Here is a 24,063-nt window from a genome sequence, read left to right as displayed (position 1 = left end):
AGAGTCTTGCTAAATTACGCAGACCAATCTTGAATGTGTGATCCTCCTGCCTCAGGTCATGCAGATGTGATTACAGGGGTGTGCCATCAGGCCTTGCTCTATTCTATTCTTAGGTGACAAAAGTTGACTAAAAATCATTGCTGGGGGGTTGGGGATTTAGCTCAGTGGTAGAGCGCTTGCCTAGCAAGCGCAAGGCCCTGGGTTCGGTCCCCAGCTCCGGAAAAAAGAAAAAAAAAATCGTTGCTGGGGTTTAGCTCAGTGGCAGAGTATTTGCCTTGTGTACATGAAGTTCTCGGTTCAATCCTTAGCACTTGAAAGAAAGAAGGGGAGGGAGAAACAGAGTCAAAGATAGATGACAGACAGACAGATAAATATTGACTTATGGTAAAGTTTACAGATAAAGAAATTTTGAACACTTTTTGGGCTGCATTAGACCAGAAGCCAAAAAATAAGTCTAGGTCTAAATATGACCTACTTCAGCTGGGAAACTCAGTCTAGGTTTCTTACCAGAAGCTGAGCACAATTCCGACATGTGTCTGAGGAAGTGACTCTCGATGGGTGGGGCCCGCTCTGGGTCCCCTCCCTGTTCTGGGCTGCTTTTATCCTCTGGTTTAGTAGTGAGTGTTCCTTAGAAGACACAAGGCCCTTGTTACGTGCCCATCAGAGTGGACATACAAAGAGAATGTTCTCTCTTTCCCTTTCTTAGCTTGCGGTGGGTTAGAAATGAAAAGACCCAGCTCTATAAATATTCAATTTATTCAAATCACATAAGATTAATCCAAAGCCACAGGCGTGATGATTTCCTGGTAGAATCAAGAAGATTTTCAGTGTGGAGATGATCTCATGGAGATTGGAAATGTTCAACTTGCCACGAGCAACTGGAACGGACTGTCTGTAGGAAACTACAGAAGAGCGGGGGTGGGGGGTGGGGAGGTGGGGAGTGTGGCACCCTTCCTTCATGCCTCACTTCACTGTCACCTGTAGGGGCAGCTCCTCACTTCAGGTTCTGGGGTTTCTGTCAGGGCCCGCACACCCCTGTGCACATTAACCTGGCCACTGACCTAGCAAGTCGTTCCCTCCGCCGTTATCTGTTTCCCACAGAACCATGGCCTTTAATACAGATCACACACTGGGAAACCAACATCCAAGTTAGAAAGGTGGCTTTGCTCTCCCACAACCAGGAGGCGGCAGTGTGGCTGGGGCAAGAGAAGACGGGAGGGCAGGGGGCTTCCTAGAGCTGACCATTAACTCAGCACTCCTCATGCTGGCTCAGTGGGACCAGACGGGTCTTCTCTTCTGGATGAAGGCTTCAATTCCTTCCTGCCCATCTTTCAGGGTGAGGTTGTCTACCATAGCCTGGGAGGCGAGGAAGTAGGCTGTGCTAAGGTCTTGTGGCAGCTGTTTGTAAAAGGTAGCCTTGCCCAGCGCCACCACCGAGCGGCTCAAAGAGGCAATCTTCTTTGCTATTCTAGTGGCCTCTTCCTCCAGCTGCTCCTCTGGGACCACTTTGCTGATGAGGCCATGGCGCAAGGCCTCCTGAGCGGAAATGGGCTCCCCAGTAAAGAGCATCTCCAGGGCCACCTGAGGAAGGACAGGCGGAGTCAGTAAAGTGCTCTTCACACCCAAAACTTCCTCAGCCCCTAGTTCTGTTTCACTGAACTGAGACAGTCACTGTAGCAGGAATGGCGGGGCCACCTCTAGGTAAACGCCAGGGCTGCACAGCTGCAAAAGCATCTCCCTCAGGAGGACCTAATTGACGACTGCCTGAGAGACCAAGGATTGCTGGTGCTGTCTGCCGATCAGGAACTGCTGTTTAGAAGAGAAGCTTTCTTGGGACCAATGGGGTGCAGGAGGAGGGTATTAAAGGAGCTTGCAGCAGTGCTCAGATGAGCTTGCTGTGGTGTTTCTCACCTGCTCTGGGAGTCTGTGTCACTGACTCTGCACTACCTCACCTCCAACCCCCAAGACAGGTAGGGTCAGGTGTTGAGTAGTCCAGGGCACAGGCAACAGGACACTCTCTAGACTTACCTGCATGCCTCAGCCTAGGTATCTGCTTCCTCAAGTGACACACTGTCTATCACCCCTTGATGTTCTCAACACCCCAGCTCCCTGCCAGGGAGATGACCAGATCATTCCAAGACCCAAGAAAATACAAGAATCCAGCAACAGGTGGAGTCTCCCCCCGGGTCCTCTTGGTGCTTCACAGATTTGATCAGTAGGCCCTAGCAATCCTGGGGAGTCCATCCACCTCTTAAAGGCCACATGCAGAAGGGCAGCCTATCTAACAGGGACTACCGTGGATCCTGCTAGAAATAAGCTCATAATCTCCTGCAAACGGTACGGGGGCTGCTTTCCACAAGAACACGACTCCATGGGTGCCACTTCCTCTGCAGGACCCCAAAGAGTAGCTTCTATTCTGGGGACATGAAGAGGCTTAAATGTCTTCAGGGACCAGAAACAGAGCCTAGCATGGCTGTGATGCTCAAGTGGGCAAGACAAGGCAAGGCGAGGAAATGGCTTCCCTCACACCAACCTTTTCCCTGATGCCAAGGTTGACACAACCTCTCCCCTCCCCTGTATTCTACAGCCAACCATATGTCGAACCTCATTTAATAACCCTAAAGTCAGCACCCATAGCTTCAAGCTATGTTGACAAGAGGGGGGGTCTGTGGGCGCTCTGGGTCACAGAGCAAGGGTGCTTCCTCTCCATCTCTGGAAATCCTGGTGGACATTCTCAAGACACCAAGTGCATTCTCACTTCAGGGTTCCACATGCTTGTCTCCCCCTCTGCCTGGAACGTCTTCACCTCAAGGCGTTAGCTCCCTGTTTGTCACCTTGTCAACGAGGCCCTCCACTGCTGCCATATTAAAATTCTCATCATCCTTTACACATTTCGCCATTCGGTATATTGTGTAGTATGCACACGTATGTGTTGATTGCGTTTGCTAGCATGTAACTCCAACAAGGGACAGGGGGGGGGGGTTGGTGCATGCTCTGTTTGTTATCCCCAGCACTAGGAGACTTTCTTGCACAATGCAAACAACCTTCCATATTTACGAATGAAGGAAGGAAGGAAGGAGCCTAGGAAGGCAAGCACTGTGCAGCGCAAAGTCCGTCATGGCGGCTGCAAAGCTAGGTTGAGAGGTGCAGGGCTTTCCGTCTGCCTTTCTCTTGGACGTTTAGTCTTGGAACCTTGTGCCGCACTGCTGGTGAGGGGAGACTTTCCTGCCTGGCCTTGAGAATCTCGCTCTGGGGTCTCTGCTTGGTCGCTGGGCTGCAGTCAGGTTCTGATCTCTACATTCCCTACCTCACACAGTAGCACAACAGACATCGAGGTGACCCTGCACGTGTCCCAGAAGTCTTAGCTGTTGAGGCAAACAAAGAAACAAGAGAATGGAGGGAAAAAGCAGGACGAAGGCAGGGGGCTGGCTGTTGGATGCACCGGGATGGACATGGTGGGGGAGAAGAGGACTCATGGGACTTCTTAGAGATTACCACACGAGGGTGGAAAAGCTCAGCCCAGAGCACTCTTGTGTGTTGCTCTTCTCCACAAGTTTGAGGATAAAACATTAGACCAGCAGAAGGATACACTCAACAATAGGCATCTGTCTCTACAGTCCTGGATTCTCTCCCTTCAGCCCAGAAGATCAAGAAAGTATTAATCCATTAATTCCATTAATACCTCATACTCAAGGAAGGTTTGCCTGAAGCAAGGTCAAAGGCCGTAAGACCTGAATAGCATTCTAGCCCTGCCCTTGGGATCCTAAGTCATTCTGCCAAGCTCACCCCCCTCTCTAGGCCTCAGTTTCCTTTCTGCCTACTGGAGCCACATGTTTTTATAGCTTATAGATAGATGTTCAAGGGGTTAGAGGGTGACAATCGCTAAGGAAAAAGCACGTTATTTTCCAGCTGATCAGCACAATCTTATCTTAGTCCCCAAGTTTCCACACTTGGGTGTGTTTCCAGGAGTTTCAGATGCACAAGAAAAGCTTCCTTCGCCTCCTCATTAATGGACTCACACTGCCATTCAGGGTGGGACCTCTTTGGTCACCCTAAGAAGTTGGTAAGTCGGGGCTGGGGATTTAGCTCAGTGGTAGAGCGCTTACCTAGGAAGCACAGGGCCCTGGGTTCGGTCCCCAGCTCCGAAAAAAAGAACCAAAAAAAAAAAAAAAAAAAAAAAGAAGTTGGTAAGTCAGTAATTCTTTACGCTAGGCGGATTTTCATTCAAAATGGCCGTCAAGATTTGAGGTTGTGACTTAACCTGGTTGTCAGACCACCTCCCAGAAAGGAGAGGTTTGGAGGCAGACATGTGGAACCACCAGGGTCAAACAAACTGACCCTTCAGAGTCTGATCCTCCTCTGGACAGAGGAATGGGCACCTGCATCCTCCGTGCCCGGGTGATTACTCCAGATAATAGGTGTTAACTGGATTCCCGGTGCACTAGATGCCAGTGAGTGGAGTGGCTAATATTAGCATCCTCATTCCGAATGGATATGTCTGTGACTGACACTGGCTTCTGGGGGTCACAGCACCTGAGCCGATCAGTAAAGCGGAGAGGTCACACAGATGTGGTAACTGCGTGCTGCAGCATCCTGGGGACTCTGCTTAGCTTTTGGGTGGTCCCCATGCTTTAGTCTCTCCAGACCATAAGAACAGAACGCCATAAACTGTGTAGCTGAGAAGTAGGAACATCCTATGCTCTGGAGGTTGGGAAACTCAAGTTCAAGGCATCAGCAGAATTAGTGTCTGGGGAGAAACCTGGTTCCAGCTCCAGAGACTGAAGTATCACTGTGTCTGCACACAGGACCTGGCACCCTTTCCCTACGGGGACTAATCCCATCACGGGGACTCGACTGCCCAGTAGACAAACTGCAGTCTTCACTTTGCATCCCAGCGGAACATTTTCCTAGAGTGTCCAGCAGAGGGAGCTAGAGTCCAACCCATGCTGTCCTGAGGAGCGTGGAAAGGACAGAGACTTCCCATCCAGGACAGTTTGCAAAAGCTCCTGCCTGCTTCTCTGTGGATAAACACAGCGCCCTATCATCAGCAGACGCACCCACATGTTTACCGTGTGTTTGAGGTCACTCTTCTTCTGGGCTTCAGAACAAGAAGAGAAACCAGAAATCTGAGTGTGTGTCTGTGTGTGTGCGTGTGTCTGTGTGTGTGTGTGTGCGCGTGCGCATGTATGTGTGTATGTGTGCACGTGCATGCATGTGTGCACGTGCATGTGTGCATGTGTATTTAGAGGTCAGACGTCAACTTTGGGTGTTGTTTGTCAGGAGCCGTCCAGCTTGTTCTTTTGAGCCAGGATCTCTCAGTGAGTAGAAGTTGTTGACTGGTCCCTGAGCCTCAGGGATCCTCCTGTTTTAGCCTCCCCAGCTCTGGGATTACAAGTGTGCACCACTAGGCCTGGCTTTGATAAATGTGCTCTGCAGATGGGACTCCTGCTTGCGCAGCTGGAACTTGCTGACAGAGCCTTCTCCCCACCCCCAGGACAGACAGACTGTTTTGCTCCTCATTTGAGAAGGCCCACTTCCTGACAAAGCGTTCTTTGGCAGGGAAAAGGCAATTCTGGTTCACACGATGCCCCTGTCCCTTCTTCTGTCACACTGTGCAGATTGTGCAACGTGGTTCCGAGAACTGGACTTCCATGGAATTTAAGGGATATTTTGGTTACATTTCTCCTCTTTCTTTTCAAAAACAAATGTAAAATTTGGCCAACACGACACAGTATGAAGTTTCTAGGAATTCTGGTAAGCCTTAATTTAGAAGGCTTGCTGTTTTTTACCCTGTCAATGGACTTAAATGCCTTTACCACGAAACATTCCAGCAAGTCTCGTGTTGGAAGAGGATAAACCAGTATAGCAACTTCTTGATATGAAAGGCTTCACGGTTTCGTCTGCTGTTACAAGACAGTGTGTGAGTATCACAAGAGATTTGTAATATATTCTGACTTGATGTCTGGGCCATGACGTACGAAATATTCACTAAACATGGATGCACTTAAGGCAGATATCTACCTAAAACAATAAACAAACATCCCTTTCTTTGGAAGACACTTGAGCAAGCCACCATCTCTTGTAGCGTGCAGCCCACTCCGAGCCTGGTATCAGCACACTGCCTTGTCGTTAACCGCAGTATCTCCATAGGAACACACGTTTCTGCAGAAACTAACAAGGAGGTCCTGTGGGAGGGAGAAATCCTCCCTGGTGCTCCCTGGCTGTACTACTCGCTCCCCTTTGGGTCTCCCTTCTTTCTTGCCCCAGGCCTGTGAGTCACTGTTACTTTTTGCAGTTGTTTCAGAACGAGACAGCCCGTTCTAGGAAGCTGTTCGCCCTTTGCTTGCTGCCTATATAGGTTTGCGCCTTCGCTTCCAGATTTCCCTCTGAGAACAGGGTGCCTCTCTCCCAGAACAGACGCCGTGGTTTTCCGCTTCAGGGGTGCTCACTAAATGCTACTCTGTGAGGCTGAGGAAGAAAGGAAGCTTTATGAGGGAACGGACTTGACCGTCATTCGTAATGACAAGACAGCTCTGACAATACAGCTGCCCCTCGTGAGGATTCACGCCGTATGGACAGGCTAGGCCTGGTCTAACCACTGCAAGCCTGGGACTGTAAATCAGACACTTTAAACCCCTTCTGGAGTGAGGCAGGTTGTTAAGAAGCCGGAGATCCCGCCTCAGCCCCTTGACACTGGCGCTGTGTCTGCATGCTGTGCACTCTGTCTCCTGGGCAGCCATTTAGTGGGACAAGACTGGTTCGATTGCATTTCAAATAGGATTTCACACCGATTGAGATATGGCGAGTTCACAGGTTGACGCTACAGAGGAACAGGCAGTGAGCCCGTCCCTCCCCCAGCACAGAGGGACACTAGTGGCTTTGGGGCGAATGTCCAATGTAGAAGATAGAAGATACCGGGGTGCGCGTGCGTGCATGTGTGTGTGCATGCGTGTGTCTGTGTAAAAGTCAGAGGCTAATTTCTGGTATTGTTTCTCAGGTGCCATGTGCCTTGTCTGAATGGGGCGGGGACACAGGGTCTCTCACTGGCCTGGAACTCACTGAGTAGCCTTGCGTGGCCAGCCAGCAAGCTCCAGGTGTCCATCTGTGGCCGCCTTCTGAGCACCAGGATTACAGGAGTACACCACCACACCAGGCTTTTTTATGTGGGCTCTGGGGATTGAACTCAGGTCTTCACGCTTATGTGGCAAACATCTCCCCACCCCCACAGAGATACCCTTCCCGACCTTAATTCTGTGAGCACAGACGGGCAGTTCAGTTACCTTTCTGGGCACGGCTCTCCCCAGGGCAACCGCTGGGGTAGAGCAGAAAAGTCCAACGTTCACCCCAGGCGTAGCAAAAGAAGACTTGTCACTGGCCACAGCAATATCACAGCTGGCAACCAGCTGACAGCCGGCAGCTGTGGCCAAGCCATTGACCATGGCAATGATGGGGACCGGGTGGTTCTGGATCAGCATCATGACCTGCGGGACAGATACACCCACTTCACTTCCATGCATCACGAGGAGCTGACTACCCGCCACCATGTTACATGACTGACTTCTCAGAGCACCCTCCTCATGCATTAGTTCATCAGAGTCTTGTGGGGAAGTGTAAAGCCGTCAACCTGTGTTACATCTTTGACGAGGCAGACTGTAGAGTCTGGCTCATAACCGGTTCCCGTGAGGAAAGACCCTATTTAGGAATGAGGACATGGAGCTGGGGATGGGGGCGAGCCATTTACCTAAGGTCAGAACATGATGGGAAGAGGGTGGCAGTGGCGTTTAAACCCACTCCTCCTCCCTCCCCAGCGCCCTGCTGGAGAACTGTGGGGTCTTGTTCCTGGGGAGCAAGCGAACCCCTTCACAATTGTCAGTTCTCTGCATCTCGGGACAGCCCGCCTGTTAAAAGTCTGAAATTGGCATTGGTGCTTCCTCGGAAAATTAAGGTGGGAAGGGGACTCGAAGGCAATTTCCTTAGTAATTACTTCTCAAATTACCATGCTGCATAGCAAACTCTCTCGGTTCCATTAAAACAGGGAGGGGAGACACCCCGCTGTCATAAAAATAAGCAAGATTCCTGAAACAGACAGAGCCCTTGGCGCGGAGAGGAGAGACAAAAGCACGTTCCTGTGACCCCCGCCACCATTCAGGGCCGGAGCGCTAACTTCTATCTGAAGCTTAGTTTTTTTCCATGACGCTCTAAACAGATTGTGTTGCCATGGCAACCTCGATTTCTAAATTATTGCTCTTTGAACCTTGGCAAGTTGGGAGGGGAGATAGGGCTACATCTGGGCTTTTCCCCAAGGCAGCAATTGAAAGGAGAAACGACCTTCACAGATTTGAAGAGCTTTGCCTGGGAAACTTGTCTTTTATATTCATAAACACTTGATATTTGTCAGCTCTCCCTCCCTCCCCCAATAGTCAATTATATAGTCAGGCACTGCATGAGGAAGTTTCTGGTCAGGTACAAACTCTATATAGGACAATGGTTTTATAAGATTCTCAGAGCTTGGGGAGCTAGCCCACTAGCTAAGTGCTTGCCTCACAGTTTGAGGTCCATGGTTCGATTCCCAGTGAAATACAACACACACACACACACACACACACACACACACACACACACACACATACACACAAAAACACATGCACACACGCACAGGCAGGCAGGCAGGCAGGCAGACAGACAGACAGAGCCTGGCATGGGGACCCATGCTTATAACTTTAGCACTAGAGACCGGAGGATCCTTGGAGATTACTGGCCAGATAGTCTATCCTAACTGGGGAGCTCCAGGCCAGTGAATGACCTTGTCTCAAAAGTGGTGCCTTGAGGATGGCATCTACAAACATGAATATGTACTTGTACCCCCATACACATGCATATACACACATGCATGAACACACACACACATATTTGTGTGTCTATGTGAAAATGTATGCGTAATGTATATGTATGTGTGCATGTATATGTATGTGTGCATGTATATGTATGTGTGCATGTATATGTATGTGTGCATGTATATGTATGTGTGCATGTATATGTATGTGTGCATGTATATGTATGTGTAAGTGTATATGTATGTGTGCATGTATATGTATGTGTAAGTGTATATGTATGTGTGCATGTATATGTATGTGTATATTACAATGAGACTGATAATTCCAACCATCCTGTGACTACCCACCCTAACATTGTAGTGTCGAGTGAGAGGCAGCGCTATGACAAGTGGTGTGAACATACAGCAGTATCGTGACGTGCAGCACACAGTGCCCAATGATACTGACGCCGTGCTGCTGCTTCGTGGGTTCCTGGGTTATATTTGGGGTTTTGTGTGCCCATATCACCCAGGACCCTGAGTATGTCACTGAGTCACATCCTAAGCCCTTCTTCTGTTTGTATTTTGAGATAAGTTCTCACCGAGCTGCCCAAGCTGGCTTCCAAACGTACTCTGCAGCTTGGGTAGGCGCTGCATTTGTGACAGCCCTGCCTTGGCCACCCAAGACTTATTTTTTTTTCTTTTTCTTTTTTTTCGGAGCCGGGGACCGAACCCAGGGCCTTGCGCTTGCTAGGCAAGCGCTCTACCACTGAGCTAAATCCCCAACCCCCACCCAAGACTTTAAAGATAGTCACTGTAGCATGTATTCCGTCTACTTATTTAAGAAAGCTTTGGAAGACTGTGTACCACAGTACCCTGGAGGCCTCATCTCATACAGGTCCTGTTTGCCTGTCCATTGCTTGTAGCATTCCCCCGTGCTTGATCTAACCTTGTATAAGATCTGCCTGTCATGTGGTCTAGGTAGAGAGCTGGCTGTGTCATTTACACATTGTTAGCCCAGGTAATAGACTAGGCTTTCCCTATGTATCTATGTCCTGGTGTGGAGCAGGTTTTTAGGCTTTGCCCACTCTATGCCACCTATCTTAGGTTTGGAACAAACTCTATGGTCTATTTTGTAGGTATAAGCTGGCGTCACTGTCTTTAGGGTATGTCAAGTTTGTGGAGCTGGATGTCCTGTCTATACACAGCTCTGCCTGGGAGGTCACCAGCAGGGCTTTGCCATCTGCATGCCATGTAGCCTGAGAGGCAGGCTGCCCCGTCTATACACTATGCCTCTGGGTGTAGTGTAGATTTTGCTGTTAATGTCTGTGTAGGACACGCTGTTGTTGGCTGAATTATGGAAGCGCCTATCCATGCTTCTCTCCAAACCCATCCTCATCCTCAAGGAATACATAGCTGTGGTGAACTTAAGGGAATCCCATAATATTTGATAGTAGTTTTTTCTTTTGGATGGGTGGGGTCGTCTTTTGAGATTTTTGACATTGTTAACTACTGCCTTCCCAGAAACATGTGCACATTGTAAACACACATAGTATTGTCTGTGAATGTAACTGGCTCTTGCCTGTCATGGAGGACGGGGGAGGGGGGGAGGTTACTGGTGGGTCTCATTCCTACAGAGAACTGGAGTAAAGAAAGGAAGAACTCGGGGTTGGGGATTTGGCTCAGTGGTAGAGCGCTTGCCTAGCAAGCGCAAGGCCCTGGGTTCGATCCCCAGCTCCGAAAAAAAAAAAAAAGAATAGAAAAAAAAGAAAAAAAAAGAAAGGAAGAACTCACACACTGTCTGAAGTCTGAAGTTGCGAAGAGAGAAAAGGTTTTCCTTCATTTTGAATGTTTTTTTTTTTAAACCACCGATTCAGGGATCCATCCTACTCATAAGAACTCTGAAATGGGTAAAGAGTTCTATGGTCAAGCATGCTCACCGAATCATTACCTGACAGCAAAAGAAACTCGAAATGATTCAAATGGGCAGTTAGTGAGATAGCTCGGTGGGCAAAGTGCTTGCCACGCAAGCTTGGTTACTTGAATTCAATACCCATATAAAGGTGGAAGGAGGGATATGATTTTACAAGGCTGCCTTCTGACTTCCATGTGTGTGTCATGGGGTGAGTGCTCACACACACCACGCACACACATGCACATGCACGCACACGCACTACGAAAAGATATAATAATGATAATTAATAATAAATTAAACAAAATTTAAAGTAAATGACGACTATGGTTGTTGGATGATTTCCAAGAGTCCACACATTAGAGGTTTATCTCAGGGTGGTGTCATTGGGAGGCAACCAAGCCAGTGAGAGTGGGGTCTTTGTGGAGGTCCTTAGGTCATTGGCACATTCCCTCCAAAGGAATCGGGGTGGGGCTGGAGCGATAGATCAGCAGTTAGGAGCACTGGCTGCCCTTGCAGAGGATCCAGGTTCAGTTAACAACACCCATGGTCGCTCATAGCCATCTGTAATGTTTCCACAAGAACAGATGCCCTCTTCTTAGCTCCTGAGGCACTGCACACGCACGGTGCACTCGCACACACGAGAACGAAACACACATACACATACAATAAAAACAAACATTTTAAAAAGAATAAAGGACTTGTGGGCTCTTGACCTCTTTTCTCTCTTGCTGTCCTGGACCTCACTGTGTAGACCAGGCTGACCTTGAACTCCACCTGCCTCTGCCTCCTGATGGCTGGGATTAAAGGCCCCACCACCATGCATGCACCACCATACCTGGCCCCCAATCTTAAATCTGAATGTCAAAACCCATTTTTTTTAAAAACAAAAATCGATTGCTTGAGTTATTTCTTTACAGCTATAGGAAGTTGACAAATATAACATCGAATATAATGTGCACTGAACTATAGCTATTAAGTAAATGAAACGCTATCTGTGAAATGAAGATTTCTATGGGGGAAATAAAGCACCTGGGTGGTTTAGAGCTAATGCAGTGATAGGCAGAGCACCTGCTAAGAAGTCTGAACAAGACACATGACCCTTCCGTTTTCACAATGCTGAGATAGATGTATAATGTCAGCACTAACCTAACACAACATGGCGGGCCGTATGTCAGCAGACCTGAAGTCTATTACAGAACTCTACCTGCCTTAGGAAGCAATTCAGTGCTGTAATCATGTGACACACACACAGTGGCATAGCAATCATGTGACACACACAGTGGCACACTGCAGTCATGTGACACACAGTGGTGCACTGCAGTCATGTGACACACAGTGGCTCACTGCAGTCATGTGACACACACAGTGGCACACTGCAATCATGTGACACACACAGTGGCACACTGCAGTCATGTGACACACAGTGGCTTGCTGCAGTCATGTGACACACAGTGGCACACTGCAGTCATGTGACACACAGTGGCACACTGCAGTCATGTGACACACACAGTGGCACACTGCAGTCATGTGACACACACAGTGGCACACTGCAGTCATGTGACACACAGTGACGCACTGCAGTCATGTGACACACAGTGATGCACTATTGCAGTCACACCTACAGAAGATCATTTAAACATGTGTTTAGGGGAAAAAAGTCACTAAAACTCGAATATAACAAAATACTGCAATCTTCTCTGGGTTTGTGGGGATGTATGATAAGAACATCTTACTCTTGTTTTTTAAATTTAAAAATTTTGTATAATACATACTTATTTTTTATCAATTCAAATATTTTAAATCAACTCAGAAGGCAGTTTAGAAAAGACAAAGGGAACTTTGATAAAAAGCAAGCCAGCCAGTGGTGGCTTTCAAGCCCAGCACTCAGAAGGCAGAGGCAGGAAGATCTCTGTGAGTTTGAGGCTTGGTCAACAGAGAGAGTTCCAGGACAGCCAGGGATACACAGAAAGACCCTGCCTCAAAAAATAAAAAACAAACAAGCAAGCAAACAAAAACAAAACAAACAAAAAAGATAAAAAAAAACAAGCCAGGATAATCAAACCCATGGAAGTGGAGAATTGATCCGTCTTTCCAATCTTCCTGAATTAGAACTGTTTATAGAGCTCTGCCTGCTCCAAAAGGTGCATCAGCTGAACTCTGGCTCAGACTCATATAACAGCATAACTGAGGGTCATCATTCTCTTTCCCCCCATATTCCTTTATAAAGCAATGTTCTCTCCCTGTCCCTGTCCCTCTCCCTGTCCCTGTCCCTGTCCCTCTCTCTCTCCCTCTTCCTCTCCCTCATCCCCCGCCCTGCCCCACAGGAGCTGAGGACCAAACCCAGGGCCTTATGCTTGCTAGGCAAGCGCTCTACCGCTGAGCTAAATCCCCAACCTTTTTTATTTTTTAAGATGTACTTATTTATTATATATGAGTACACTGTCGCTGTCTTCAGACACACCAGAAAAGGGCATCAGATCTCATTAGAGATGGTTGTGAGCCACCACGTGGTTGCTGGGATTTGAACTCAGGACCTCTGGAAGAGCAGTCACTGCTCTTAACCGCTGAGCCACCTCTCCAGCCCTAATGCCTCAGTTTTTTGTGGGCTCCTGTACTCACATGTGCATGCCCCTCTGCCCGCATATACATATTAAAAATAATAGAAAGAAATCTTTACAAGAAGCCTTGTATTCTCGTTTGGATTTTAGGACTAAGCCCTAGGTATATGCCACGTATTTCCTGAGGAGCCAGCGGCATGGATAAACTAGAAGCTTCCAAGAAACCTGGCCTTTGCATTGTGTGGAAGCCCAGACTCCTGTGCAGCGCTCTGTTAACCAGTTCAGGGCTCTGCTCGTTCGAATATCAGAGCAGAGTGATGCAATAGGTGCCCTGTGGAGGACACAAGTGGTGCACAGGTTTCTTTTTAGATATTTTTCTATGTTCGTCAGATATACTGGGAATCGGTAGAAAATGACTTTTTTTCGGTGTGGTGTACTAAACTCAGGGCCTTCTGCATGATAGGTAGATGTTCTCCTAGGTGAGCTCCTCCCTAGTGGGAAAATGGTTCTGAAAGCAGCAAGCCTTGGCAAACCAGAGAATTGGACACTGTGCCAACATTGCCAATGTGTGACGCAAATGATCCAGACCTTTCGTTTGTATTGCCGGGCAAGCGATGTACACTTATAACACCAGTGCCTGGAGGGTGGAGGCAGGAGGATCAGGAGTTCAACCCCAGCCTTGGCTATATAACAACTTTAAGGCCAGCCTGAGCTCAAGACCCTGTTTCTAAAACAGACGCCATTCTACGTCTTAACTCCGGGTTGTTTCTACTTCTCCATAAATTTGAAAAGGAGCGCTCTTTCTTTCTGTCTTGCCACATAATGAGTAAGTGGTGATCGGTGTGCTTATGGGTCTTTGGAATGGCAGAGGAAGAAACCTGTGCTCAGAATGTATCTGAACGTCCGGGGAGACAGGCCGATCAGTAAAGTGTTTACTGTGCAAGCGTGAGGGACTGAGTTTGATCCCCGAATGCACCCATAATCCAGTGCTGGGGAGGTGGAGAGTGGAGGATTCTGCAGCTCACTGGCTAAGCAAGCCAGCCTGATCCCTGAGCTCTAGGTCAAAGAGAGGTCAATCCCAAAACCCAGGTGGTTGAGGGAGACACTTGATGTCAGCCTCTGACCCTCACAAACAGAAAGAGGTTAATTTCTTCTTTGAAGGTGTATATATATATATATGTATGTATATATATATATATATGTATGTATATGTATATATCTCACCTTCAGAATGTGCATGCTGTTTACCTCAGGTATCTCATGCTTGCTTGGCCAACTTTTGTCTCTTATTCAAAGCCAGTGCACCAAGACATCTGGTAACCATGTAGGTGGCAGCCCTGGGTACATCGCTTTATTTTGCTGGCACACACAGTCAGTAGCAAATCATGGTTACCTTTTTTCCTGTGTGTTTGTGCACTTGTGTGCACATCTGTGCGTGTGTGTGTATGTGTGTGTGTGTGTGTGTGTGTGTGTGTGTGAGATGTGTGTGTTACATACCCATGTATACACATGTAGAGGCCAGAGGAGGATGTCTGGGGTCCTGCTCTCATTCAGTCCTCCTCCCTTAAGCCAGGGTCTCTCACTGAACCCAGACTCATGGGTTTCTGGCTACCCTGGCAGTAGGCAAGCCTTGATGGATCTCCTGTATCTGTATGCCCACAGACGTGTGTGGCCATGCAGTGTCTCAATGCATGGTGGGAATTCAAATGCAGGTCCCCTTAATTGCACAGCAAGCCCTCTAACCACTGGGCTATCCCCCTAGCTGGCACGGCTACTTTTTAAAAGCCTAAACCCAGTAATTGCTTGGCTGAGGGACTGGCCAATAGTTACAAAGTTTCCAGTACCCACCTCTCTAGTGAGCAGGCCCTGTGTGTAGACTTATCTGAAACCAGAAGGCTACCTCTGTACTTAACACAGTAACAGCTTCCATGCTTAGGATGCTGGCCGTCACCTTGGCTTACCTCAGAACAGGTCTGAAATACCTCAGTGTGATAATCACGGCCTTGCGCACCTGTCAGCTCCTTCAAATCATGTCCAGATGAAAACACAGGGCCCTCGGCTGTGAGCGTTTCCAGTTGAGAAGAGAAAAAAAAAAGTTAACAATCAGAGGCGGCCAAGTGGCAAAATGTAATGTCAGGAGACGGCTTGGGGATTGAGTTTCTCACGAAGCCCTGTCGGGTCTGAAGATTTTAGTTCCGCACTCGGTCTGGGCTCAGTTTATCGACTCATGCAGGTCCTTTGAAACCTGCCGTGCCCTAAGTGGTAGCCCTATCATTCACTGAGGTCAGAATGTGAGCAGAAACACGGGAGCCACGAGGCTCCAGCTCTTGATTTCACAGAAAGGAGCTGAGGATGTGGTTCCTGTCATTATCCTTAACAACCAAGTGTCGCTCCCCTGATAAGCTGAGAACACTCCCTCCCACTTCCCTTGTGACAGCAAGGATATCCTGTTTTTACAAGTGAGAATGAGGTGTCCTTAAGACGTTAGCAGCCTTGGCTCACACCTCAAATGCCTGCTGCAAGCTACTGATTCCAACTTCCTTCCTTTCACCACATAGGACAGTTGAGGGCTGGAGAGATGGCTCAGCGGTTAAGCGCACTGACTGCTCTTCCAGAGGTCCTGAGTTCAAATCCCAGCAACCACATGGTGGCTCACAACCATCTGTAATGGGATCCGATGCCCTCTTCTGGTGTGTCTGAAGACAGCTACAGTGTACTCATATATAATAAATAAATAAACCTTAAAAAAAAAAGCAGTTGAAAATCTCTATTTGGCATTGCTAGGAAGGGACCCCCGAGTACCTCAGGAGACACTGGTGCTTTACCAAAGCACCAGTGGACAGCATCTGCTGCTTTTTTCTGGGGTGTGTGAAGTTACTGTGGTACTTTGGTGCCATTGCGGTATATATGAAGTGATAGTTTTATCTTTTTAAGAATTTAGTTTTACAGGTCAGTGGTAACACATACCTTTAAGCCCAGCTCTTGGGAGGCAAAGGCAGACAGATTTCTGTGAGTTCAGAGCCAGCCTGGTCTACAGAGTGAGTTCCAGGACAGCCAGGACTGTACAGAGAAACCTTGTCTAGAGAAAATATTTTTAATAATGTGTCTGTGTCTGTGTGTATGTGCATTGGAGTACAGATGTCTCAGGAGACCAGAGGCATGGAATGGAGTTCTGGGGTGACTGCGAGTCACCCAATATGAGTGTTGGGAACCAAACTCAGGTTCTCTGCAAGAGCAATAATTGCTTTTGAACCTCCGGCCACCTCTCCAGTTCCAAAATGATAATTTTATTTAAAAAATTCTAGTAGAGGGGCTTGAGAGATGACTTAGTGGCTAAAATGACTAACTGCTCTTCCACAGGACCTGGCTCTGAATGTCAGCACCTCATGGCAGCTCATGACCCTCTGTAATGCCAGTTCCAGGGGACCTGATGCCCTCTTCTGCCCTCGGCAGGCGCCAGGCATACAAGTGGCAGACGGACATGCATGCAGGCAAGGCATCTAGACACATCAAAAACAACAACAGCAAACTCCAAAGACGTATTGGAAAAGGAGAGGGAAGAAATCGGGAAGAAATTGACAACAATGTCACACTTTTGGCACCATTAAGAATGACACTGCAGACTTAGGAGAGATAGGCCAATGGGCGGGTCCAACAGCCCACCTGCTGCTGCTGCTGAGTCATCAAGGGGGTGGGGATTAAAGTCAGCCTATAAAGTCCACGAAGAAACTGGGCTTCTAAATGAGAATTGTATCTTAAATGTGTGTATATGTGTATGCTCGTGTGTATGTGTGTATATATATGTGTATGCGTGCATATGTGTGCATGTGTGTGTATGTTTATGTGTGTGTTTGTGTGTGTATATATGTGTGTATGTGTGTATTTGTATGTACATGTGTATATGTGAATGTGTTTATATGTGTGTATGTGTGTGTGTTTTGGGGTATATATGTGTGTTTGTGTATATGTGTGTTATTTATGTGTGGGTATGTATGTTATGTATGTGTGTATGTGTGTGTGTTTTGGGGTATATATGTGTGTTTGTGTATATGTGTGTTATTTATGTGTGGGTATGTATGTTATGTATGTGTGTATGTGTATATATTATGTACATGTGTGTATGTGAATGTGTTTTATGTGTGTGTATGTGTGTGTTTTGGGGTGTATATGTATGTTTGTGTGTGTATGTGTGTTATATATGTGTGTATATATGTATATGTGTGTGTATGTGCGTGTGTGTTTTGGGGTGTGTTTGTGTGTATGTGTGTATGTGCGTTATGTATGTGTATATGTGTGTTATATATGTGTATATGTATGTATGTGCGTGTGTGTTTTGGGGTATGTGTGTGTTATGTATGTGTGTATGTGTGTTATATATGTATGTGTGTGTATGTGTCTATGTGTGTTACGTATGTATGTGTGTGTGTATTTATGTGTATGTGTGTGTGCGGTTCTGAGGATTGTGCATGCTAGCGAGTGTTGTACCACTGAGCTGCATCCCTCCCCTGATTCTTTGCTCTTGTGTGCATATGGGCTCCTGTGTGGATGGGTACAAATGAGCATGCGCGTGTGAAGGTCAGGGCACAGCTTTAAGTGTCACTGCTCAGGTATCTCCCATTGTCCCCTCAGATAGGGTCCCTCACTGGCCTGGAACTTCACCAAGTAGGCTGGGTTCTCTGACTACTGAGCTCTAGGGAGTGGCCCTGTCTTTGCCTTGAATCCCCCAGTCTGGGACTATAGACTGGTAGTACCAAGACCCATTTCTTATGTGGGCTTGGCCCTTGGGAGGCTAAGAGCCTCACAACTGAGCCATCTCCTCAGCGTAGGACTGTCTGACTTTGATGGCAAGGAGAAGCCATGATTTCACTGAGCAAAGGTCTTTGCTACAATCCCCACAGCTAACAAGGGGCGAGACCACGGCGGCACAGAAGTTCTCAGTGTTTTTCAGAGGAAGTCAGAGCAATTCTCCAGTGAAGTGAGGAGAGGGAGTCCCGGGCTCACTGGTGGCACATTTTGAGAAGCCTTACGTGGGCACTGTGGACTGCTAACGACAGGCTTCAGAGAAATACCTGAAATTATAATGACTTTCAGGTCTTCGCTTTCAGCTTCGTGAAGAATGTCACTTCGGAGAGATTTCAGCATGGCCAGTGACAACACATTCCTCCTCCTGGGGTTGCTTAAGACAATGTTCCTGTGGAAAGCATTTGATAGTCCCCGGGTCATGCACCAGTCAAAACAAGAGAAGACCCCTGCAATTCCTTTCTAATTTAGGAGCCATTTTGAAATCCAAGAAGAAAGAACCACTGGGGCTTGCTGCCAGCTTAAAGGGTCTGTCAGCAACCTGGGGTGACAGCCCCGTCAAAACAAGGAAAAAGATGACCTGAAAGGGAGGCCAGGCTTTTCTCCCTGGTCCCTTGATTTGCTTTTGCTCTTTTTTCTCCCCTCTCTCCCAACTGTCAGAAACTCTGCCACTTCCACAGCAAGGGTTTGTCACAACTGTCTCCAAGTCATCTGTGGCCACAGACGATGTGAGATTCGGGTGACAGTGGCCAGGTTAGGTGAACCTGACAAACAGGCCCTACTCACAGCTCATTTCCAGGTGCTGATTCTTTAGAATGAGATTGGGAATGGAGCCAAGGAAGAAAAAGTCCCCCTTCCCTGTCTCCTCCTACCCATTCCAAAGAGAAGGCAGCAGAGGCCTGGCTGCGGGCGCATACACAGTGTGAGCGCCCTGCGGTGTTTGTAAGGCTTCTGGTGAGTGTGCAGGATGATTTGCGCCATCGGAGAACAGATGATAAAGAGTGAGCAGACGCATGCAACATCCGTGCAACAGATGTAGCATCTCGAGAAGAGCTGGCACCTCGAGGGCCTCCCTGAGATTTTAAAATGGCCCAGGCTCCGAATGAAACAACCCGGATTGTCATCCTACAGCCTTATGTAGGAATGTCTTATTTTTGCTGCCCTTAGAAATGGGCGTCGAACCAAACCAGATTCTCATTCCATGCTTTAGGCTTCCTGTTGGTCTCCACCCACACAAGCTCTAAGCCCTCTCTGTTCTCTTCAGAAGAGAACAGAGAGGCATTTTATTGTTACACGGTCAGTTGGATCCTCCATCAATAACACTTAGGAGAGCTCTTTTTCTTTCTTTTTAAACAACTCTGACGACTAAATTTACCTCAGCACAATAAGAATCATCATTCCTTTTGGGATACCATTTCAATTTTGCTGCAGCCTCCCAGATAGCGGTGAGATTGTTCTGTTTTTCATAAACATACCCTCTCCCACGTATAGGAATTACTTGCGGCCGATCTGCTGATACTTAGAAAGCTTTACCTATGGAAGCGGTGGAAATTACCTTGTGGCAGAATAAAGAGTGTGCTCGAGGTGGCACCCCAAGGCTGGAGAAATGGCTCCATCAAGAGATTGCTTTGTAAGCACGAGAACCCGAATTCCATCTCTAGAGAGAGCTAGCTTGCTCTCTCTCTCTCTCTCTCTCTCTCTCTCTCTCTCTCTTCCCTCTTTCTTTCCTCTTCTTTCTTTCTTTCTTTCTTTCTTTCTTTCTTTCTTTCTTTCTCTCTTTCTTAGTAGGGCGTTGTGACATGTACTTTGAATCCTAATGCTGGGGAAATGGAGACCGACTCTAGGCCAGTAGGAAACCCATCTCAAAAGGGTGGGCAACATGGAAGGAATCCAAGTGATCATTTGGCTTCTACATGCACGTGCAACTGCACACACATGAACATGTGCATGTGAGAGTACAGGTGCACGAGCACACACACACACACACACACACACACACACACACACACACACAGGCCTTAGGCAAAATCGTACAAAAAGATTCCAACCCACATGGGTTTGCTGTATTCATCTGTTCGGATGAATCCTGTTAATTCTTCCAGACTCAGTTAGACAGTTCTCACTTGTGACCCCACTTGCCCATGTCTCTTCCCACCACGCCACTGACACCTACCTCAGTGATTGCCAGGCCCAGATGCACCAGTTGTTAGCATTCTGTCTAAGCTCCACCCCCACAGTTACCTGGTAACAGCCAGGTATGCCTGACTCTCAGGTATAAAAGGGGCTACTTGCCTCCTCCTGACTCTCTTGCGTTCTCTCTCTCTCTCTCTCTCTCTCTCTCAAAAGATTTATTTATTATATTTATTATGTAGAAGTACACTGTAGCTGTTTTCAGACACCAGAAGAGGGCATCAGATCCCATTACAGATGGTTGTGAGCCACCATCTGTGGTTGCTGGGATTGAACTCATGACCTCTGGAAGAGCAATCAGTGCTCTTAACCACTGAGCCATCTCCCCAGCCCTCTTTTGCTCTCTTGCTCTTACCCTCTTCCCCCTTTGACCCCTTCTCTCTCCATTCCCCTGACTGCCCCCCTCTCCACATGATCATGGCTGGCCTACTCTTCTCTCTCTCTCTCTCTCTCTCTCTCTCTCTCTCTCTCTCTCTCTCTCTCTCTTCCCCTATTACCCTCTTAACTCCACTCCCAGTCCCTCAGGGGGAAAGGATGTCTCAGAATGGGCAGGCAGAGACACCCCCTCCTCCCACACCTCCATAGAACATATGCCCCCTCTCTTTATCTTTATATAAACACATCACTGGTGACCTGCACCACTCCCCCCTTTAGGAAACAGTTTTCTCTGGAGAGGGATTCATTCTTTTCTAGTCTCTTCGTGCTTTCTTTTCTGGGCTCCTAGGTTCTGGCAGGAGACACTCAGAGCTCCATCCCTTGCCCTCTCTTTGTTCTGTGTACACTTCCCAGACAACTTCACTGGCGGCCATGACACCAACTGCTTCCTCTGTGCTGACATCAGTCATTCACCCTAGATCTCCCAGTCATTCAAGCCTCTCTCCAGAGCCCTAGATCTGTGTGTTTGCTATGATGATCTCTGGGCAGCTCTGTGGAGGTGTGTGCGTGTGATATCTTCCTTCCTTGCTCACCCCTCTCCTCTGAGCTGCTGCTCAGTCACCCAAGCTGGAGCCGGGAAGTCCCCTTATGTTGTTCTGCACCTCTCTTTACTTCCCAGGACAACAAAACTCCTCAACCTCTCACCTGGTCCAGCATTCTCGATGGCTACTTCAGAGTGGAGTGCTTTAATGTGAGACTTTCACCAATACTCTGCTTTTAAAGGAGACCGTTCTTTCTGATGAAGTCTCTTTCCCAAGCTATGGGACACATACAGAGGTAAAACGGTCCAATGAGTTATCTGAAGATCATCATTGTGAAATACCTCTTCTGTTTTTCATAGCTAATTCTACTGACTGTGGTGGACTGGACTAGCCTCATAGGCCCACCATGATGGCACATGAGAGGAAACACCTTGGGAAGTAGACAAGGGAATCTCTTTCAGACTCCTGGCTTGCCTACCTCCTTGACAGTCATCTCTGCACTTGACTCCCATCTGTGAAGAGGGGTAATGGACATCTTGCACGTCATTGTGTGAAAGGGACAATGAGTGTGGCCCTCAAGGTATGACGGCATTATTGCTGTGGCACAGCTTTGAAATGAGAGCCTTGAAGTGACCAAGTCACACAAGTCCCCCACTGCTTACCATAGTACTGTTCTAATGCGTGACTCAGGAAGAATCTTAATTCCTATAATCTATAGTCAACGATCTCATCACCCTCCTCTTCTGATTCCTGATTCATGTTTACTTCTGAAGGACTTAGTCTCCTATCTTTTCCAGGATTTCTGATCTTGTATCACCAGACTTTATTTTGTCAGGGAGGGGATGTAGCCTATGCTGGTCTCGAACTTGCTGTGCAGTCTTAGAGAACTTTGAACTCAGGATTGTCCTGCTTCAGTGGTGTGATTGCAAGCCTGTTCTACCATACCCAGCTTACGACCACAGTATCAGAAGCGTCTCCTTAAAAATCAGAAAGGAACTTCCTTCTATGGGCCCTACACTTCAGAGCCCTCCGCTGGCTTTCTTTGGGAGTGTCTCTGTCTTTACTGATGGGCAAGGAGTCCACAGGAAATGGGATTACACTTTGTAAGCTACATTTTTAGTTACTGAGTCCCGCCAATGCCTAGCCCCTGTGGTGGCCACCCACAGCTGCCTGTAGGGAGTTAGGGGACAGACAGAAGATGGGTACCCACAGACTTGTATGATAAGCCCCTTAAAGGCTGTAGCAATGGAGAGGTAGATGAATGAAGGGAAGATGTGGTGAGAGCCAAGGCCAGAGGCTGGTTCTCCATTCTTTTTGGGGGAACACATAAAAGTTTGGGTGAGAATTAAAAAGTCAAACACGATCCAGGATTAAGAAGAGCTATTTACTGGAGTAGGGGAGTATATCATTTAACTAGCTCTGTCTGTAACTCTTCTTTTTTTTTTTTTTTTGGTTCTTTTTTTCAGAGCTGGGGACCGAACCCAGGGCCTTGCGCTTCCTGGGTAAGCGCTCTACCACTGAGCTAAATCCCCAGCCCCTGTCTGTAACTCTTTTTTTTTTTTTTTTTTTTACCCCTCCCCCGTGTCTGTAACTCTTAAACATGGAAATATATCTCTTTTTACAGCCTTGTCCTGGCCAGGCCTAAAAAGGGACTTCGTTACACCCAGGTTGTGCACTGATACAAACAAAAGTTTAAAGCTTTTAGGTTTGTGGCCCAAGGGGGCAGAGATCAGGGCATGTGCCCTTTATCTTTACTCACTGACCTACCCCCACCCTACATTTCAGCATGCCCTAACCCTGGAGCCTGCTGATTTTGTAAGGGCATGGATCTTTTTTTGTGATAGGTTTTCTTGAGGCCATGGCAACAGCAGAAATGTTCAGAAACGACTGGGTAACTGGGCACGGTATCCCCGGCCACTAGGCAGATTTCACTTACAAAACTCACACATGCAGCGTATTAGTGTGCACAGGGAAGGGACCCCTGTAAACCCAGTAATGCAAGGATTCCTCCACCAAAGACGTCATCTTTTCGAGGCGAAAACGAAAAGAACAGCGACGAATAACTCAGGATTAGTGGCGTCGAGGCCTGTTGATCCTGAGTCCTGGCACCCAACTCCAGGGGAGAGCCCTGGCACTGCCCGCAGGCTGACCTGATTCCGTCCTGCTGTCGCGTGCTGGTGAGCCTTGGCTCTGACTCCGGCCCCGCGGGTCTTGCTGACCCCGGGCTGCAGAAGCCGGCGGAGAGAGGGGCCCATGGGCTGCGCCTGAGCCAGCTGGGCCACTTCGCCCCAAAGGCCCGCAGGCCGGCGACCAAGGCCATCGCAGCCAAGAAATAGCAAGGTCGGCGGCGCAAGCTGCCTAGGCCTGGGGTTTTTCCCTTTCGGACTTGACCATTCAGAACCCCGCCCTCAGGGCCCCACCCCAAAAACCCCGCCCCCGTGTCCTTCTCCTGGAGTCACGCCCCCACACCCGGGGGCTCAGGTCCTGCCCTGGGCGTAGGTCAGCGACTGAAACTCAGCGCCAATGCCAGTGGTTTGTTTGGTTTATTCCGGCTGTGCAGGAGTTTAAGGGAGGGGAGGACTGGGTTGGCTCGTTTCTTTGTGTAGCGACACCAGGAATGTGCCGGATGTTGTGAAATGAGTGTCATCCGGTGATGAGTGGCAGGAGCTATGTACCACATGGCTGCGCCCACACCTCCCACAGGAAACCTCCTAAGTCTTGTGGGTGATCCTGGATCGCAAGGAGTGTTTAGCCTGCTGTAACTTTGAATGTTTTACATCTTCCCGTGCAGACGCGGAAGACTTGTATTTATAGTTTGGGCTTTCCATATTCGCCCAGGGGAAGCCCAGGGGAAACCGGAGACTCCTTTTC

At 48.1% G+C, this 24,063-nt stretch overlaps 1 protein-coding gene across 1 annotated transcript; it reads right to left on the bottom strand.

Moving 5' to 3' along the window:
* Positions 1–738: 738 nt before the first annotated feature.
* Echdc3 (enoyl CoA hydratase domain containing 3) lies at positions 739–23,561 on the bottom strand. Its single transcript, NM_001101010.2, has 5 exons — positions 23,343–23,561; positions 18,355–18,476; positions 15,247–15,344; positions 7,281–7,481; positions 739–1,581 (listed from the first exon to the last, which is right to left on the bottom strand). Exons 1-5 carry the CDS (start codon positions 23,510–23,512, stop codon positions 1,270–1,272), a joined length of 903 nt encoding a protein of 300 aa, NP_001094480.2. The 5' UTR covers positions 23,513–23,561; the 3' UTR covers positions 739–1,269.
* Between the last annotated feature and the right edge of the window lie 502 nt (positions 23,562–24,063).

This window comes from Rattus norvegicus, chromosome 17 (genome assembly GCF_036323735.1).
Source record: "Rattus norvegicus strain BN/NHsdMcwi chromosome 17, GRCr8, whole genome shotgun sequence".
In the NCBI taxonomy this organism is placed as follows: domain Eukaryota; kingdom Metazoa; phylum Chordata; class Mammalia; order Rodentia; family Muridae; genus Rattus; species Rattus norvegicus.
This window is presented reverse-complemented; position numbering and strand designations above follow the sequence as displayed.